This window comes from Taudactylus pleione, unplaced genomic scaffold, assembly GCF_031769625.1.
Source record: "Taudactylus pleione unplaced genomic scaffold, aTauple2 ptg000043l, whole genome shotgun sequence".
NCBI lineage: Eukaryota > Metazoa > Chordata > Amphibia > Anura > Myobatrachidae > Taudactylus > Taudactylus pleione.
The window spans coordinates 13,947,526-13,967,715 of NW_028284445.1; the positions used below are offsets into that span (position 1 = coordinate 13,947,526).

The 20,190-nt window shown below is 47.9% G+C and overlaps 1 protein-coding gene across 1 annotated transcript in view; it reads right to left on the bottom strand.

The window, feature by feature from the left end:
* MTUS2 (microtubule associated scaffold protein 2) overlaps positions 1 to 20,190 on the bottom strand; it is a 486,382-nt gene that overhangs the window by 437,258 nt on the left and 28,934 nt on the right. Inside the window, exon 2 of the mRNA XM_088460265.1 lies at positions 9,800 to 10,040. Within this exon, the coding sequence (XP_088316391.1) occupies positions 9,800 to 10,040 (241 nt within the window). The remainder of the gene's footprint in view (positions 1 to 9,799; positions 10,041 to 20,190) is intronic.

The window sequence follows — 20,190 nt, forward strand, 5'->3', positions numbered from 1 at the left end:
TGCGACAGGGCGGGAGTCCTGTGGAACCCTATGGACTTCGTAGAAATAGAGATAACAAGGGTAAGTTCTTACCATATCTCTTATTTTCTACTGCAGGGTCCATAGGGTATCCACAGGATACCTTGGGGATGTCCCAAAGCAGTATCCTTCAAGGGTGGGGACGCTCCTGTGCTGAGAGGAGAATCCGCCGCCCGAAGGAAGCATCCTGAGAGTCAAAGGTGTCAAAAGCGTAATACCTCACAAAAGCATGGACAGAAGACCACGTATCAGCCTTGCAGTATCTGAACTGCAGAGGCACCACGTCTAGCTGCCCACGAAGGACCCACAGACACAGTGGAATGAGCCCTCATAGAGGAGGGAACTGAAAGACCTTCATGGAGATAAGCTTCTGAAATTGCCATACGAATCTAGCCTGCCAAAGTCTGCTTTGAAGCAGGCCAACCCTTTTTACGGAAGCCACAGAGGACAAACAAAGCGTCCGACTTCCTAAACGAAGAAGTGCGGTCCACATAAATCTTTAAGGCCCGCACAACATCCAAAGTGGCTTCACCCACTGGAAGTCCAGGTGAATTGAAAGCCGGCACAACAATTTCTTCATTGATGTGAAAACTGGATACCACTTTGGGAAGGAATCCCGGACGAGTGCGAAGTACCGCCCTATTCCTATGAAAAATCAGAAAAGGGGGTCTACAAGAGAGAACCCCTAAATCTGAAACCCTTCTGGCCGAGGCAATGGCCAGAAGGAATATGGTTTTAGCTGTAAGCCATTTAAAGTCCACTGAGTCCAGTGGTTCAAACGGCGGTCCCTGGTCTCAGGACCACAGCCCAATTCCAAGGCGCCACCGGTGAACAAAAGGTGGCTGAATGCGAAGAACACCTCGCATAAAGGTGTGCACATCAGAGAGAGCAGCAATCCTATGATGAAACCAGACTGACAGGGCAGACACCTGCACTTTCAGAGAAGCCAGGCGAAGCCCATGATCCAGTCCAACCTGTAGGAAAGCCAACACCCTAGATAGGCGGAACTCCCTAGGGGAATACCCTCTAGGTCTACACCACCGGAAGAAAGTATGCCACACACGATGGTAGATTCTTGCCGAGGAAGGTTTACGAGCTCTTAGCATGGTTTGCACCACGGAGCCAGAAAAACCCTCTGGACCTTAGCATGACCGTTTCAACAGCCACACCGAGTCAGGTCCGGGTGAAGACAAGGACCCTGTGACAGCAGATTCGGTCGTAATGGTAACCTCAGAGGAACGTCTACTGACAGACTCTGGCGGTCGGAGAACCAGTGCCGTCTGGGCCACTCGGGAGCTATCAACAGTAGCGTACCTCCTTCTTGATTTAAATTTCTGTATTACCCGCGGAAGAAAGGAAAACGGAAGGAAAAGGTAGGCAAACTGGAACGTCTACTGGACGGACAGGGCATACACCAGAGACGCCTTTTCGTCTCTTGTTCGAGACCCGTACCCCGGCAACCTGTTGTTGTGCCGGGACGCCATGAGGTCTATCTCTGGAAGACCCCACTTGTCCACCCGACTCTGAAAGACGTCCTGGTGTAAAGACCACTCTTCCGGATGCACGTCCTGCCTGCTGAGAAAATCCGCTTCCCAGTTGAGGACTCCCGGGATGAACACTGCTGATAATACTGGGAAATTGTGCTCCGCCCAGACCAGAATACGGGACACTTCTGCGAGTGCTGCCCGACTTTGGGTTCCTCCTTGCTGGATTAAATAGGCCACCGGGACCTGCACAGGGTGACCCTGGAGAACCGGCTGTGCCAGCTGGAGAGCTCTTAACACCGCATGGAGCTCCAAAATGTTTATTGGAAGCTCCGCTTCCGCCCGAGTCCACCTGCCCTGAAACAAGTGTGGACCCGTGACAGCTCCCCAGCCCCGGAGACTGGCGTCCGTTGTTAACAGGACCCAGTTCGCCACCCAGAACGGGCGACCCTTGTTGAGGTGGGTCGTCTGCAACCACCAAGTTAGAGACAGGCGAACATCCGGAGTGAGCCCCATCGTCTGGGACTTGAGACACTGAGGCAATCCATTCCATCTGGACCGGATCAATAGCAGCAGAGGTCTGGAGTGAAATTGGGCGTACTCCAGCATGTCGAATACCGACACCCTTGAGCCCAATAACCTCATTGCCGAGTGTATCGACACTCGACGACAATGCAGACAACGGCGCACCCTCAACTACAAAGCAAGGATCTTTTCCTCCGTCACAAAGATCCACTGCTGCCTGGAGTCCAATAAGGCCCCGAGGTGCAGGATCCTCTGAGACGGGGTGAGAGTGGACCACTGCCAGTTTGTCAACCAGCCGTAACGTTGCAGTGCCGCAATCGTCAGATCCAGATGGTGTAAAAGAAGCTCTGGAGACCCCGCTATCAACAGAAGGTCATCCAGATCAGGCAACAGTCGGACTCCCTGCGACCGCAGGAGCGCCGCCATGACCGCCATGACCTTGGTGAATACCCGTGGAGCAGTCACCAGGCCAAAAGGCAGTGCCCGGAACTGGAAATGTTCGTTGCAGATTGCCAATCTGAGGAACTGCTGATGGCGCAAAAGAATTGGGACATGCAGGTAAGCGTCCAGGATGTCCAATGACACCATGTAGTCCTCAGGTTCCAGTGCCAGAATAATGGACCGCAGGGTCTCCATCCGAAACAGAGGCACCCTCAAGGACTTGTTGAGGGCCTTTAGGTTTAGTATTGAACGGTAAGACCCATTGGGTTTCTGCACCAAAAATAGAATGGGATAGAAACCCAGGCCCCTCTGGGAAATTGGAACATGCACTGAAACTCTGGCCTGGAGCATAGTGTGCAAAACCTTCCGCAGTTCCGAGGCTTTGCTCCGGTCTAGCGGAAGGCCTGTGGTAAAGAACCGGGATGGAGGCCTGTGCCGAAAGGAGAGGGCATACCTGTGAGAGACCACCTCCTGAACCCAAGTGTCTGTCGTAGTCCTCGACCAGCACTGAGCGAACTGAAGCAGGCGCCCCCCACTTTGGGGTCCCCCAAAGGGAGACCTGGACCGTCAGGCCGCAGGTTTGTTATCTGACCTAGGAGCCGGACGTCTGGTACTCCAGACCTGTTTCTTGGGCTTGGACAATTTCTTGGTCCCAGCCTGCCGTGGAAAGGACTGTACTTTAGGCCTACCTTGGGCCTTGTGAGGCCGAAAGGACGACCCACCAGCACTAGAAGGAATCGTAGCAAACGGAAGACATGCAGATTTTCCTGCTGCCAACGTAGCTACTATTTTGTCCAGATCTGGACCAAATAGTACCTGTCCAGACCTTCTAATCCCTTTTTGGAATCCGCGTCCGCTTTCCAAGAACGCAACCATAAGGTGCGACGAGCAGCCACGGCTGCAGAGGAGATCCTAGAGGTGAGCATGCAAATATCTAAGGCCGCTTCATTAATGTAAGTGGCCGAGTCTCGGAGATTGCCCACCAACTTGGTCTGTTCAGCCGAACAGTCAGAGTCCAAAGACGCCTCCAAATTATCCGCCCAGCGCTCCATAGCTCTGGCTACCCAACACACAGCCATAGCCGGTCTGGATGCTTCCCTGCAAGGGAATAAACGGATTTGAGGCAGATCTCCACCTTGCGGTCAGTGACATCCTTCAAGGATGACATCGAAGGCATAGGTAACGTGGCACTTTTGACTAGGCGTGTGACATGTGAATCCACTTGCGTAGGGGATTCCCACTTAGAAAAATAATTGACCGCAAACGGATAAGCCACGGTTAAGCGCCTCTGGGGCTGAAACTGTTTACCTGGATTTTTTCACGCCTCCTCTAAATGATCCACTAATTGATCAGAAAGAGGGAACACCGTAGCCTCACCCTTAATATCCTTAAAAAGGCATATATGAATGTGGCCACCGAAGGATCAATATCCTCAATAACTAAAGCCGTGCGGACCGCTCGAATAAGACCAGGGATATACACCTTGGACTTAGCGTCCGGCTCTTTGGTACGGACAGGTTCTTGGTCAGATAGATCCAGAATCTCCCCATCATCTGACGTCTCATCGTCATCTCCATAAGGAGCAGATAAAGACGCCACCGGCCGTTTATGAGGCCGCAACACAGACTCCCCCTGTAAAACATCGGACAAATGCTGAACCGATGTAGTTAGAGCATTAACCCACGTAGGCTCCGGAGAAACCTGGGAAGGGACAGGGAGACTTTGGGGTACCATCAATTGTCTCGGGAACTCCCGCATGGGTGACGACACCACTGACTGCTGGGACAAACCCGTCTGGGTAAACGCAGGTGGCGGAGCTAGCTGATCCACAAGGGTTGTAAGCGCCTTAGCGAAACAAGCTCAGGGAGGTTCCTGTACCGGGACCGTGACCATAATCGGCCGTGACAGTGCCAGGCACTGGGGACATAACCCCTCCGCGTCACCCTCCCCCTCCGCTATTGGTACCTTACATTTAGTACACATGAGCTGGAGAGGAAAGTCAGTCTCAGACATGATGGTAAGTATGTGACACTCACACCTATACGTATTGGTATAGTGTGAATAACACCCTGCACACCGCGCACCGCAAGGGCTTTGAGCAGAGCAAGATCAGGGACAGTAATAAGGCTGACAGTAGAAAGTGAAAGTACAGACAGCAGGCTAGCAGATTAGTCACATACAATGCAGAAGAAACAAATCCCTGCACTATTAGCGCTGATTCTCAACTACTCAGACCCTCAGGCTGGTAGGACTCAGCGCTGCATACACTGACCTGTGACAAACGGAGGAGAGGTATGCTGGGGGACCCAGACCGCAATACCACTGCTCACAGGCTTCCAGCAGCGTTCACCATGCTTCAAAGATGGCCACCGAGGAGCAGAGGATGAAGGAGGCCGGCCTGGGGGAGGAGCGCTGACACACCATGGCCAATTAGACAGAGCAGAGAGGCTGTGTGCAGCAGGGGAGGCGCCGGCTGTGAGACAGGGAAAGCGCGCTCCCCTGGCATGCATTTAACCCCTGGGATGCCGCAGCGCATGCCGCTCAGCAGTGGCCCGCTGTCCCAGGGGGTAGTGGAAGCGCAGGTTGGTCGCCTGGCTCCACGCTGCAGCCAGTCCCCAGGGAGCCCACTGCCTGGGGACTCAGGACCATGTGACCAGCGGGGACCCACCGCGGGACCCCGCTGCTTACCTGCTATCCCCTGGGATCCGGCCATGGTCCAAGACATCTGGGGGCACCGCCAGCTGTGACCCCAGATATCTACCAGCATCCCCGGATCAGTACCGGCGTTCTGGTACCGGCGGGGTGTAGGGGAGACAGCATGGACGTCAGTACTGACTGTCCATGCTGTACTCCCAGATGTGCAGCCAGCGCTGCCTTTAAAACAAACCAGGGGCTCTTCATAGCCCCCCTCTGCACAGTGCCTCCGACTCCGGCCAGGCACCGACGAAACTGGGATGCCTTGGCCCGGGGGTGGGGTATAGGAGAGGGACCCAGATGCATCCTGGGAGGCTGAAAACTTTAACTCTGTGGTGCCTGAAGACTGACGTCATCACCTATACCCCAAGGTATCCTGTGGATACCCTATGGACCCTGCAGTAGAAATAGAGCCCTTAGGGCTTTAATTAAGTCCCCGAAGTGTACCGTCATGGCCGCCCAATACATGGCATCTCTTCCTGGCACCTGAGAAGCCGCCATACACTAGTGGAGAGCTCCGTGTCAGACCATCAGCTGCTGCCTCTGTATATCTATAGCCTGTCCCTACTCATTGGTGTTGCTGCTCCTCAGCAGCTTCTTTTGTCAGTGTGACACGTCCGGCGTCCCCCTCACAGACAACTTTCTATCTCACTCCTCATACATATATGCTGTGTTCAACTGCGGGTGTATCTGCTTCCAAAATGCTACGTTACAGTGTCAGCGGCTGTAACGGGGGGGCACCAAATTATAACTTGCCTCCACGCATCTGGGATGAATTTACGCCACTGCAATGATGAATTGCTCCGGTGGCAAGTTTCCCCCGCTGCGAGTCGGATACTTAAGAACAACCCCCAATGATGAATAGGCCCATGAGTGTTCCTAAAAACTAATCAACTGCAATGGCCGTTGATTAGATAAATAGTTCAGTAAAAAAACAAAAAAACACATACAAAAAACCCCAATGTATATCAGATATGGCCTTAGGCATTCGGCCAGCAGGATGGGTCTGCCATGAGCAATAATGTTCCTATGGAAAATTTTGATGGGCCAATTATACCTCATATGACATTAAATTATATGTTTCTATGAAGTCTGTGAGGCAATTACATATTAAAATGTGCAGAAGGTATAATATAGTCTGACACCTAATGGCTCTGCAAATTAACATTATGCAACAAACAGCAATCGGACACATACTGCAGTCTGGGAAAGATAAATGTCAGCGAATACTAATAATGCAATTAAATTAGACTTTTTACTTCAAGCATAAACATTGCTTAAAAACTGAAAACAAAAATGCATTAAATCTTGCTAGAAGGTTATGTTGATGTCTGTGCCGCTGATAAGATTAATACCAATTTTACGCCTATCTGTACTGGGGGATCGTGACAGACGTCGCAATCCCAGCATTTGGACTGGTCATTACGGGTTTACTGCATTGCTACAGATTCTGAAATGTTGTCATGCCAATGAATATATCATTCCTCCATTTATCTGTAATATTGTATTTTGGAAACTTGGGATCGTGGCCGTCAGAATCCCGACACCGGCATCCCAACAGGGTTAGGATAGCGACACTTGTCAGTCAGTATCCTAACCCACCCCCTCTCCCTATACCTAACCCTCCCCGGTGCCTAAACCTAACCTCCCCCCTAGTGCCTAAACTTAACCTCCCCCCTAGTGCCTAAACCTAACCTCCCCGCTAGTGCCTAAACCTAACCTCCCCCCTAGTGCCTAAACCTAACCTCCTGCACCCTTAACCTAACCCTCCACCTCTCCCTATCCCTAACCCTCCCCGATGCCTAAACCTAACCTCCCCCCTAGTGCCTAAACCTTACCTCCCCCTAGTGCCTAAACCTAACCTCCCCCCTAGTGCCTAAACCCAACCTCCCCCCTAGTGCCTAAACTTAACCTCACCCCTAGTGCCTAAACCTAACCTCCCCCCTAGTGCCTAAACCTAACCTCCCCCTAGTGCCTAGACCTAACCTCCCGCACCCTTAACCTAACCCTCCCCCTCTCCCTAACCCTCTTCCGGTGCCTAAACCAAATCTCCCGCACCCTTAACCTAACCCTCCCCCTCTCCCTATCCCTAACCCTCCCTGATGCCTAAACCTAGCCTCCCCCCTAGTGCCTAAACTTAACCTCACCCCTAGTGCCTAAACCTAACCTCCCCCCTAGTGCCTAAACCTAACCTCTCCCCTAGTGCCTAAACCTAACCTCCCGCACCCTTAACCTAACCCTCCCCCTCTCCCTATCCCTAACACTCCCCGGTGCCTAAACCTAACCTCCCCCCTAGTGCCTAAACCTAACCTTCCGCACCCTTAACCTAACCCTCCCCCCTTAGTGCTTAACTCTAACCCTCCCCCTAGTGCCTAACACTAACCCCTAACTCTCCCCCTAACACCAGTACTTACCGTCAGGATGCCGCCAGTCGGGATACTGGCACCAGGATTCTGACAGGTGTTGGGATTCCGTTGCTGGCATTCTAAGCACCGGAATCCCGACTGTCGGTACTTTGACTGGATCCCCTACTGAGGCCCAATTAATGTCTCTTGTATATTTAGAATATAATGTTTGCCATACATGCTGGTTCAGTCTAGCACTACAAACTAGTATGACATGGATGTAATCAGGGGTGCCACAACAGTTTTAGGTTGGTGGGGAAGATATCATCTTATTTTGGCGCCCCTAAATCACTGAATATTACCCCCTCAGCAGCAGCTGGAGTTACCCGCCTCACCACCTGCCTTGTGACAGAGATCAGTAAGCCTGAGGGGTCTTTGGTATTGCAGATTTGGCCTCTGGATTCGGACATCACTGCTCTCTCCCAGTCTCCTCAGTCACAGACACAACACTGACACAGCGCTATGGGGCAGCCCCGGAAACATATGCAGCCAATAGCGCGTCCCTTTACAGACACGTTATCCAACCAGCTCTGGGAGAGGAGGAAGGCGGTTACCTGCATGCTGCAGGGAGTTGTAGTTTGGTGTAGGCTTAGGAGCTTATTGCTACTGTGCACTGAGTCTCACTCTGGGACTAGAGAGACCATCATCAACGCGAAGCCGACTGCCTTCCTAACTTAATCAAACCGGACAAATCAATGAAAGGCAGCCTAATAATAAATCCTGTGTCTTACGTCCATTCCTGTATTTACTGGCGCACTGCGACCCAGTACATTGACTGGCGCCTTTCTCAAATGTTGGGTGGGAGCAAGAGCAGCCCCCCTCCCTCCCTGTTCATAGCAAACAAGAGTAGCCCTACTCCACTTGGCTCATCTGTATTGGCAGCTATGATAAACTCAGGGGGACACAATGATGTTGTCACTGGGTTTCAATAGGATAAGGAATTGCATTGGCTATAACAGAACACTGTTAGGCCTAATTATTAAAGGCATTTTGTTAAAAATCCTCCGAAAGCTGCCTGTTTCTGAGCATTTCCATGCATGTATTAGTAGGGGCATCGCACAACAGACATCTCCGCTATCTACTGTGGTCACTCTTGTGTCAATCGCCAGAGCAGATCTCATAGGTTTCCAGATTATGCCAGAGCATTACTCTACCGCCGTAGGTTTTTGTGTAGGGGTCATGGTTTCATCTGCTTTGGCAGGAGGGGATGAAATAATTTAATGGCAATGGTAATGTGTTTGTAAGCAGCAGTACAAATTGTCTGTAACTGCTGCGTTTTGGTGCAGTTACATAAACAGGCACCTCAGTGCAATGAGCGCCCAAACACAGGATGTAGACATAGGGCCTGATTCATAGATGTACGCAAACCTGATGATTTACTACATATCCAATTGTTGGGGGTCTGTGCATGTGCAGAACAGGTCCTGGGTGAGCACTCACAGTCCCCCCTTAGGCGCAGCATCACTGACATGCTGTGGCATTTGGAAGGGGTAGCAGGGGGGGGGGGGGGGGACACACAAGGACCATTCCCAAAACAGGGGCATATTGCCCCGTTTTGGAGGTGTGCAGATCCCAAGGTATGCCTCAACGGACGCAGACTTCTTGGACTGGGCTTTCCAGTTCCGACGGCCAGTCTGAGTATTTTTCAGCTTACGCAGCCTGGCCAATGCAGCAATCATCGCAAACGTCTATGGACGCTGCAATCGGATCGCAGATGCATGCAAGAGGTGTCTATTACTTACAGATACCTCCTGCTGCATTTGCATTTTAGTTGGACGGTATTGCATAGCAACTTCCCCGTGGCTGTACAATACCGTCCATCTATGAATAAAGGCCCATCAGACCCATAGACTTGAAGCAATAACACACACGCAATAATCATTCAAGTCAAGATCGCAGTGTATCCCTGAGTGGCTGGTGAGCATGGAGGCGCTCTTACCCACACTACATAACACTGCAACTGAGCTTAGGTCTACTGTTTTAATTATAATTAACAAATACACATTTCCATAGAAACACAGGCTATTTTGTAGTATCCAAATTAACCACTGGTGTTTCCTTCAGAAATATCATTATAAGTAAAGTACAGTATGCAATGTTTGTCCATTTATATCTAATGATCAATTGCTGTATGTTGTTGTAACGCAGGCATATGAAAAAATAACAAAATATTAAATGGTTTCATAATTTAAAATAAAGGTGAAATGATAAGTGACAGTAAATCTACCGTACCTGCGGTATCGGAGCTGCTGACAGCTCCAGCAGCTGACACTAGCTCCTGTTGAGGTATAGAGGTACTTGAGGCGCGCTGGCTTGCAATCAGTATCCTGCCCTTGGTCGATGGTAGTCTGGAGACTGCCCCTAGTCCAAGCTGCGGTCTCAGGATCATGGTGGATCTGTAGAAGCTGGGTGGCACTTCATAATGAGGAAACGTGGAGGAACAGAAGTCATCTTTTCTCTGCCTCTCACCTGTCTGCACACAAACAATAGATAATAGTAAACTGTTTTATTTGTCCAAGCTTTAAAAGTGCACTTCAAAGAAAATTACATTTTATTTGTCCTTGAAGCAAAACTCAACGGAGCAGGAGACTGATGATTGCTAAGGCAGCTTCATTACATTTCTTGTCTGGATTAAATATCATGCAGCACTTTTGTCAAGACCTTTAACACTGTCTACAGTATGTTGGTACAGTTCCTTGACTCTGAAAGCATACTCCAAATGTCAGAGGCTGCAAATAATAAACAAAGTAATACTGCGGAGGGCAGCGTAGTTTATATTTGAAAACTGCAGTAAGACATAAAGAAATAAAATAAACATACATCCAATTCAACATACCTATACTCATTTTTGGATATTGCACACTGAGCGGTACATTTATAAAAAAGAATAAAATCGGTGCACATGCACCGACCGGCCGCTGCTGCTACCCCCCTCGGGGTGATGTACCCGGGCTCCGGTGATGTCCTCCATGTCCTCCGGTCAGCTGGCATCCCATAATGCACTAGGACCCTGTCAAGTGACAACCGGGCAGTGCAGCATGGGAGACCAGCTGACCGGAGAGAGGACATCACCGGAGCCCCGATCACCGGTCCCTGGAGTCAGGTAAGTTTTTTTTTTTTACTTTTTTTTTTTACTTTTATTGACAGTGAATCAGCGTGTGGTCTGTTCAGACCACACAGCTGATACTGGGGCCGGCTCCGGCTCTGCTCTGCATAATAGAGCAGAGCAGGAGTCCGGTAACCGGGGAAGACCCTGGATAACGCCACCTCCAGGTGCCGTTATTATCACAGGGCTTTCCCCGGTATTTTTTCACAATTTATTTTTAGTAACTTTGGCCAAATCACATTTCCCATTACAATTATGGGAAATGCAATCTGATTACTAAAAATAAGTGATACTTAGGGGTTGGAGTAGAATTTTATGAATCCTACTCCAATTGCCCTTTAGTTACTGTAGGTGATACTAAAATAATATGAAAAGGTTGTGAAAACACCCTTTTTCACTTTATTTTAGTAAAAATAATGTTAATAAATAGAGCCCAAAATGTGCAGACAGATTTAGATATGGGATGGGTGTGTCCTAGCTGAACTCTAAATTGCCTTTATTTGTTTATATAAATATGGCGCAAAGGATGTGATGGAGGTGTTGGGGCTATGGAACAGCAGCAATGAGTATTTGGGGCTGACATCATACAGATGGGTCCACACATACAACTATCCTCAAATTGTGTAAAAAATAGCCCCAAAAGTTTGGGAATCACTACCAGAGTTGGAGTGTCTTAATCACACCCTGAGTCTCATGCCATATGGCACTAAAATGATGGGTGAATGAAGACACATAGGTCTGTAGCTATGTTGCCTGGGTGAGAAAAAATTCTAAGACTAAATCTAAGGGCCTGATTCAGACCCACTCGCGAGCGGCTGTCCGCTCGCAAGTGGGTCGATGTTATGCACTGAGCATGCGCACGACGGAGGGAGCTCCGTCGTGCGCATGCGCCAGACGCGACGAGCGAAGGAAAGTCCTTCGCTCGTTGTGTCCGATCAAAGGGGGCGTGCTGTCAATGTTGATTGACAGCACGCCCCCTTTGGTGGGCGTGCCGGGGGCGTGCCTCCCTGACGGGGGCGTTCCCACGGGAACGCCTCCCGTCAGAAGCCGGCCCACTGACATCACTAGTGATGTCAGTGGGAGTGATTTTGGCTCTGATAGAGCCAAAATCACTCCGGAGCTTGCGGTTGAAAACCTCAACCGCAGGCTCCGGCTCGCAATTTCGATGGTCGCGATGGTCTCGACCATCGCGGCCATCACAAAGCACGCTCGTATAGCCTGTGGGTGGTGACCCACAGCTATACGAGCGTCCAGGAGGACGCTCCATGAAAATGGAGCCCGGCCCTCATTCAGAGCGTGCGCTCTGCTCAGAGCGTACGGCTCTGAATGAGGGCCTAAGTCTTTTAGGTTATTCATTGTTATATGGTCAGCACCTCTAATAATACATGAGCTCTGTTTTCTAATGCCATGGAAAGGAAGTACATGGAGTTATGTCCGGTAATGTGAATCAAATAATATACATAAATACAATTCAGGTTTCTATACATCCTAGTGTGGCCACTGAATACTCACAGGTCCCAATATTCAAAAATAAAAAAACTGAAACAAAATCTGACAAACTCTGCATCTACCCAGGCACCACACATGATAAGGGTTGTCACCTTCCTGGGAATACATACCGTACTAGGATGCAATCTAGAAGCCGGCTGACATTATACCGACAGCCGGCTTCCCGACTGTGATATCCCGGCGAGGGTGAAATGCCGGCGCCCGGCATCCCGATCGAAAGGATGCCGGGCGCCGCGAGCGGACAGCCACGGGGGGGGAAGGGTTAGGTTTAGCGCACCCGGGGGGGACTTAGGGTTAGGCATCCCCCTGGGAGGGTTAGGCTAGGGGGAGGGGGGGTTAAGGTTAAGCACCCCCGGGGGACTTAGGGTTAGGCACCCCCCCGGGGGACTTAGGTTTAGGCAGCGGGGAAGGGGGGGTTAGGGTTAGGCACTTACAGGGGGGATTAGTGTTAGGCACTTGGGGGGGAGGTTAGGGTTAGGCACCCCTAAGAAGGTTAGGGTTAGGGGGGTTAGGTTAGTCATTTCTTACCTTACGACGATCGGGATTTCCAGCGCTGTTCCAGTGTTGGGCTGCCGCTGCCGGGAATCAAACCAATCCCACTGTACTTGGCTTCCTATAGCTGTTACGCTTCTGTCTATCTACCTAACCTACAGATGATCCATTCCACCAATCTATGGATTCACTTAAGCTGCATATACACGGTACGATCTGCACAACCAACGATATTGCTGAACAATTTCCCTTGAACTTTTCTGTAGTGCAGGACAAACGATATTGGGTGTAGATATATTTCAGTGAAGTCATCCTGCCACATATCTGAACATGCAAATTGCGATGAAATCATCCAAGTTGGCCTGCATGCACGGACGACCATAGATATAATTTTCGTCCATGCGGGAACGCGCATTGTTTGACATTCGTTGGTCATTCACTGCATAAAAATGTACGATATGAACGAGCTATCATTCATACCGTGTGTATGCACCTTTAGTTGAAACAATCTATTCAGCTAATGGCTCATGACCCCCTTAAAATTTTAAAAGGATCCCCTGAGGGTAAGAGAGCTATGGGAGGGGATACGGGGCTGTAGATGACCCTTGAAGGGGTATAGTTTGAGGACTCTGGACAGATTAGAGCATCAAGGGGTGATGTGGGTCGGTGAGAAAACACAAAATGTGAGGGAACAGGGAGAATCCAGAATGTTGAAGAGAGAGAACCCAAGAGGGGAAGAGTGAAATAATCCTGAGGGAAAGTAAGATATTGCTAAAGGGGAGGAAGTGAGAGAACCCTGCAGAGGATTAGAACTCTGGCGAGTGAGGAAAATTAAACCCAGGTGGGCAATAGTAAAAAAAAAACCTTAGTGGATTGGGGGAGTAAGGACACTGTAGTGGGGTGAAGGAACCTTCGGAAAGGAAGAGAAGGTGGACAAACCCCGAAAGGATGTGAGCATCGTTCAGGGGAAGAATTCCTGAGAGGGTGAGACCCAAGAAGGTGAAACATGAGAGAGCCTGAGGAGGTGAATATGATGATGAGGACATCTCGCTAGGGTGGACTATGAGTAGGATAGGATGGAGAGTGGATTGTGTAGACAATGATTATGCTGAGGAGGGTGAATGGGTTTGAGGTGTTAGTTTGATAATGCAGGAAATATCTTCTACTGTATATTTCCTGTGTTAGGCATTTGTTATAAATGTAGGTATACTGAAAATTGCCTAAACCAGAGGTAGGTAACCTGTTGTACTCTAGCTGCTGTGGAACTATACATCCCTGAATGCCCTGCTGCAGTTTTGATGTTAAGGCATGCTAAAACTGTGGCAGGGCATACTGGGATGTGTAGTTCCATAGCAGCTGGAGTGCCACAGATTGCCTACCTCTGGCCTAAACCATTTGGAAACATCCATTTCTATATGGATTTAGCCTTAATAAATAGAGACCCTTTAGTTCATTATACTGTATTTGGTAATTGTATTTACTGAATATTTTCTATAGTTATATTAACGGATTCTAATCAGAACTGAAATATTTAAACAATGACACAGATGCTTTTATGTCGTTTCATACAGTACAATACCTTTTTCTAGCCTGAAGATGTCACTACGGCTATTGTTATGTATGGATAGCTTTTGTCAGTACTACAACACCCAGAAGCAATAAACGGAGAGTGTTCCTACACAATGCTTTGAACTTCATAGAAAAAATGTACAAGAGAGAGTTTGGCAGTATATTAATGATGAATGTATTCATTGTCTCTGACAATGTTCTGTCTCTGACAAGCCATTCATATTCAGTCTGTTGGCAGCTTACACTGACCTTTAGCAAGCGCAATTGCACTGCGATTATAAAATGGCAAAAACACATTTATCTACCACAAAATTAGTATTTTTGGCAACAAATCCCCTGTACTGCACAGAATAATTCATCACCTGCACTCTGCCTGCTCTATAATATAACTGTAGTTACACCACATGACTTTAAAGCAGTATTCCCAGCTATTTCTTTATGTCTTGTGACCTGCTCCTTTCTCTAAGTCGAGCGGTCATCTGGAGCTCCATGCCCGCACAGGGCATGGAGCCAGGGGCACCAAGAGGGGGGAAGCGGTTACTAATTATACGTGCCCGGGCTTACTCGAGGGGCCCGGCAGGGGCCCAAGACCGTTTCCGCCACCCTCCACTTATCTCACAGCAGCCTAGCACACGCTGCTGTGTGCTGGGCTGCAGTGGGAGTCTGCTCGCAGCATCCGCAGCAGTCTCCTATTGTGGGGGGGAGGCGATTAAACTGACCGCGCACTCCCCTGGCTGTGCGCCTGGCTGAGGGGTCACAGCGCCCCCCTTTTTTACATTTTATTTTTAGACTAAGGGGGCATACACCACGCCCCATTCCCCTCCCACAATTATACCAATTATACAATTATGAGCAAATCTCTGAGTGCCGCCGCTTGTTTGTACTGATATAATATATATATATATATATATATTAAACATGCACACACACATATATATATCGTGCAGGCGTATATATTACATATGCACTAACACACAAAAACACATACATACACAATAACACATATACATACACAGTATACACACATTAACTCATGTATACAAATTAACACATACATACACACATATATACATACTAACACATCCACAGTATACACACAACAACATACACATACAGTATATATGTCAGGTTTTGGCCCAGGATCGGCCGTTACTCACCACAGCGCCAACTTCCCCTGACTTCTCATGCGGTCAGACGTCAGGTGCGTCATGCATCCTGCCCACTGTTTGATAATTTATATCTTCTGAAATACTATATAATAATTTGATTTAAATATATTGTAGTCTGTAGAATGTGTATATTTCCAGGTAAAATCGGATAATTTGTAGTTTGTTGAAACAAAATGGCTAGTGCCATATGTTTTTAAGGCTTTGAACCAAGTGTTTGGTTCCATAAGGGTTGTGAATTACTTGCTGCATTATGATAATATTGTGAAGTGTCTATAATGTGATATATTATCATAGTTATAATCCTAGTCTTTAATTGGTGTAATAGGAATAGATGTGATTGTATAGTTCTTCAAATAGGTTTGTTATCATGGGAGATGAATTAACAGTTTGTTATGTTGTCTGTAGTTTGTTGCAAAATGGCTGCCGCCATGTGTCCTAAGCAAAAGGATTCCATGGTGTCCTGTCCTCCCTCACACACACACACACACACATACACACACACACACATACACACACACATACACACACACACACACACACACATACACACACACACACATACACACACACATACACACACACATACATGACTACTATCCCGGAAGTCGCGGGAGGCTCCCAATTTTTGGGGTAGCCCCCCCCTCCGCAACCACGGGAGAGTAGGCATTTCTCCAGCATTTTTCCCACTTCCGTAAGCTATTAATGGTTATTAATTATGATAACTTATTAAATTATAAAAAATAGTACATTTGCTTTAAGAATATGAGATTAAAACCAGGTGGAAAGGGAAATACAAACAAACAGAGGAAAAACACACCTTCTCAGGTACAGCACGTGATGACTGCTGGGCAGAACAATGAGTTGTTGGAGTAAGTTGGGCACCAGACAAACTCTTCATTTCAACCGTGTGAACTTCATTTACGCTCCTGTACTTCCACTCCAGCACATGACTTAGGCTGCAGTGTGTAAATAACTATATATATGTCAGCACATTGCACACTGCCTCTCATGGCTCCTCAGCAGACAACATGCAGGTGCATCCTACCCCAAAGTCTGTATCTCTGTGCATCCCATCTAAAATTGGACCATACAGACACGTGTAGCCTCCCCACACACAGGCTTCCACTCACACAGCCTTTTCTGTAGCCACACTGCCTTACAAAACCTTAGATAAGGGCATATACTTCCCCTCTATCTTCCTCTGTAGCTTGTCAATACTTTAGCTCTTACCCCTCTTCCTCTCCCTCTATGGTGTCCCTCATGACTCTCTCTGTTTACAGGGTGTTGGATAGGCATCATGCCCGTCCTTCTTCCTCTCTGAGGGAACACAGGAGATCTCTCCCAACTGCTGCCACCTACTGGCTCTAACTGCCACTGTCACATGGTGATTCGGTGTCACCAGGGGGCGGGGCCTCATTCTCTCTCCATGGGGGTGTTACAATTATACCATCAGTAATAGTTATATTCCAGTAGTAGTGGCCCAATAATGTCACAACAGTAATTCCTAGTAATATGCTAGCAGTAGTAATCACGTGTCTGTATTATACCTCTTTTATACCAAAGTTCCGGGTCTGACCCAGGGGTTGGAACAGGGTTACAATCCGGATCAGACCCGGAACTAACCCCTTTCAGACTGTGGCACCGACCCAGGATATTCCCAAGTCGGTGCCGTTCACACCGGAGCTGGGTCTGCAGTGGACGCTTGGAAAAGATATCATCTCCAAGCGCCACTGAAGCCAGCCAATCGGGTGGCATGTGGCACGATCAGGGTCATCGTGCCCCTGAACGTGCCGTTTACACTGCAGGGAGGCACAAAACCGACCCGTGGCCAACCCTGTAAAGTACCCGAGCTGGATCCCCGGGTCCCTGGATCCTTTTACACCAACAAAATCCAGGGTTGTTAGGCCGGTGTAAAAGGGGTATACGTTTCCTAGTAATATACTAACAGAGGGCCTGATTCAGACCCACTCGCGAGCGGCTGTCCGCTCGCAAGTGGGTCGATGTTATGCACTGAGCATGCGCACGACGGAGGGAGCTCCGTCGTGCGCATGCGCCAGACGCGACGAGCGAAGGAAAGTCCTTCGCTCGTTGTGTCCGATCAAAGGGGGTGTGCTGTCAATGTTGATTGACAGCACGCCCCCTTTGGTGGGCGTGCCGGGGGCGTGCCTCCCTGACGGGGGCGTTCCCACGGGAACGCCTCCCGTCAGAAGCCGGCCCACTGACATCACTAGTGATGTCAGTGGGAGTGATTTTGGCTCTGACAGAGCCAAAATCACTCCGGAGCTTGCGGTTGAAAACCTCAACCGCAGGCTCCGGCTCGCAAATTCGATGGTCGCGATGGTCTCGACCATCGCGACCATCACAATGCACGCTCGTATAGCCTGTGGGTGGTGACCCACAGCTATACGAGCGTCCAGGAGGACGCTCCATGAAAATGGAGGCCAGCCCTCATTCAGAGCGTGCGCTCTGCTCAGAGCGTACGGCTCTGAATGAGGGCCAGAGTATACACATTTCCTCTTCCATCACTGACCAGTGGGCGGCTACTCCCCCTTCCAAGCTGTGACACCAACTTATCAGACAGTTAAGGGTCTATCTACATAGGTGCGAGTTGGTGCGAGTTGGCTTGTGCAAGCTGTTTTCACAGCAAACACATACTGCGAATTGCAGGTGCAGGACTATAGATAGACAGTAACAAGGTAGACAATGTCTAGATACACACCAGATGCTAGACAGTCAATAGGTTGACTGGGACAAAAGGTCGGCAGGGAAAAAAGGTGGACACACTAAAGTTGACATGTAAGAATGTCGACAGGTACAAATGGTCAACGGGCTCAAAAGGACGACATGAAAATGGTCGGCACAAAAAAAATTGTCGACACATGATTTATTTATTTTTAAGGGTTAGGCACTTACCAGAGAGTTCAAGTTAGGCACTTACCCCGACGGTTAGGATTAGGCACCAGGAGGGTGGCTTAGGCACTTACCAGAGGGTTAGGGTTAGGCACTAGAAGGGACGGCTAGGGTCAGGCACCTACACTGACGGTTAGGCACCAGAAGGGAGGGTTAGGATTAGGCACCAATGTTAGGGTTAGGGTGAAGATTGGGGCTAAAAAAAAAAAATAAAAAAAAGTGTCAATCATTTTCACGTTTACATTTTGACAATGTTCACCAGTTGTACATGTTGACCTTCTTACATGTCGACCTTCAGTGTGTCGACAATTTTGTCCCCGTCGACCTTTTGTCCCAGTCAACCTATTGACTGTCTAACATCTGGTGTCTATCTAGACATTATCTACCTTTTTACTGCCTATCTGTTAATCACTCCCACAAATTGCAGTTGCATTCCAGTTCCAAACTTGCATTGCTTTCCCAGAGGAAACACACATTTCTATGTACGCACCCCCAGTGAGGGTGTGAAAATCTTTATTTAAGGTAAAGATGTTAGGACACAGTGCAGAACCGCTAATGAATAATTAGCCATTTGGAAATTTACAATTAGCTTAATTTGCCCAATAATTACATGTCATTTGTGGTTGTTAAAAAAATGACCTCAATTACCCCCAAATCAACTTTTTCGTTAGTTTAGGCAACTCAATTTTTTTTTTTATGGACATCAACATCCGGTCTGCATCGAATTTGCTTCCCTGTTCCTGCCATGTTCTCATGGCAACCATGTCCATATAAATCGGAACAGTTCAAATAGGTGGGAGTTCAGATAAATTAGTTATAATATTTAATTATTAAATAGCGATCTCATATGCTAAAAATGAAATCAATAAATTAAAATCATATATGATATATATTTCACTCACTGTGACATATCCTGAAGAAAAAGTCTGCGGACTTTGAAACGTCGATAAGTATGTCTCTGATATTTTATTGAATACAACTTTTTTACACTGTGCATTGGAGTGCCGCCTGGTTCTTATTAAGGACTGTTTGGGGAGTATATATATATATACTTCTGTCCTTCTTTCTTTCTATACAAATCCACAGTTTACAAGCCAAGATCGGGAAATTTTACATACGAGCGTATTAAAACACGGCGGAGGCAACTAAAAAGAATTTGAAATCGACATTAATTACTGTTCATTTTTAATGAATTAAAAAACACAATTTTTGCATAGCATTCGCCCTCTACAGGTCAAGTACGGAATTAGAAAAGGATTTAGCTTATCTAATTCTTTCTTTTCTATCTCTACTATCTACTACAGGGGTTCCCAACCACGGTCCTTAAGGCACACTAACAGTCCAGGATTTAAGGATAGCCGTACTTGAGCACAGGTGACTTAATTAGTACCTCAGTTATTTTGATTCAACCATCTGTGCTTTAGCATGAATAACACTAAAACCAGGACTGTTAGTGTGCCTTGAGGACCGAGGTTGGGAATCACTGATCTACTATATAAAAGCAAAATTTTTCCTTCTGTCTTTCTATAAAAATCCACAGTTTACAAGCCACAGTTTACAAGCCAAGATCTCTCATGGTTCTACACCTTAAACACCAAAGAAGAATAAAAGCATTGTCCTGTTTGGTTTATTGTTAGATGCAGATTTGGACACCATTCTTCTTGGGCCATCTGCAAGGTCAATAATTTGATTTTATAACATGCATTTTGCTACATACTAAGGAATTATGGAATTTTACTCTGTAGCATATAATTTAAGTCACTGAACATCATTTACTATGGCTTTCACATGGAGTTTACAGTACCTTTTAAATACTGTATGAATTTATAACCACTATTAATTAGGGTTTTCAGAGAACCGAACCCACC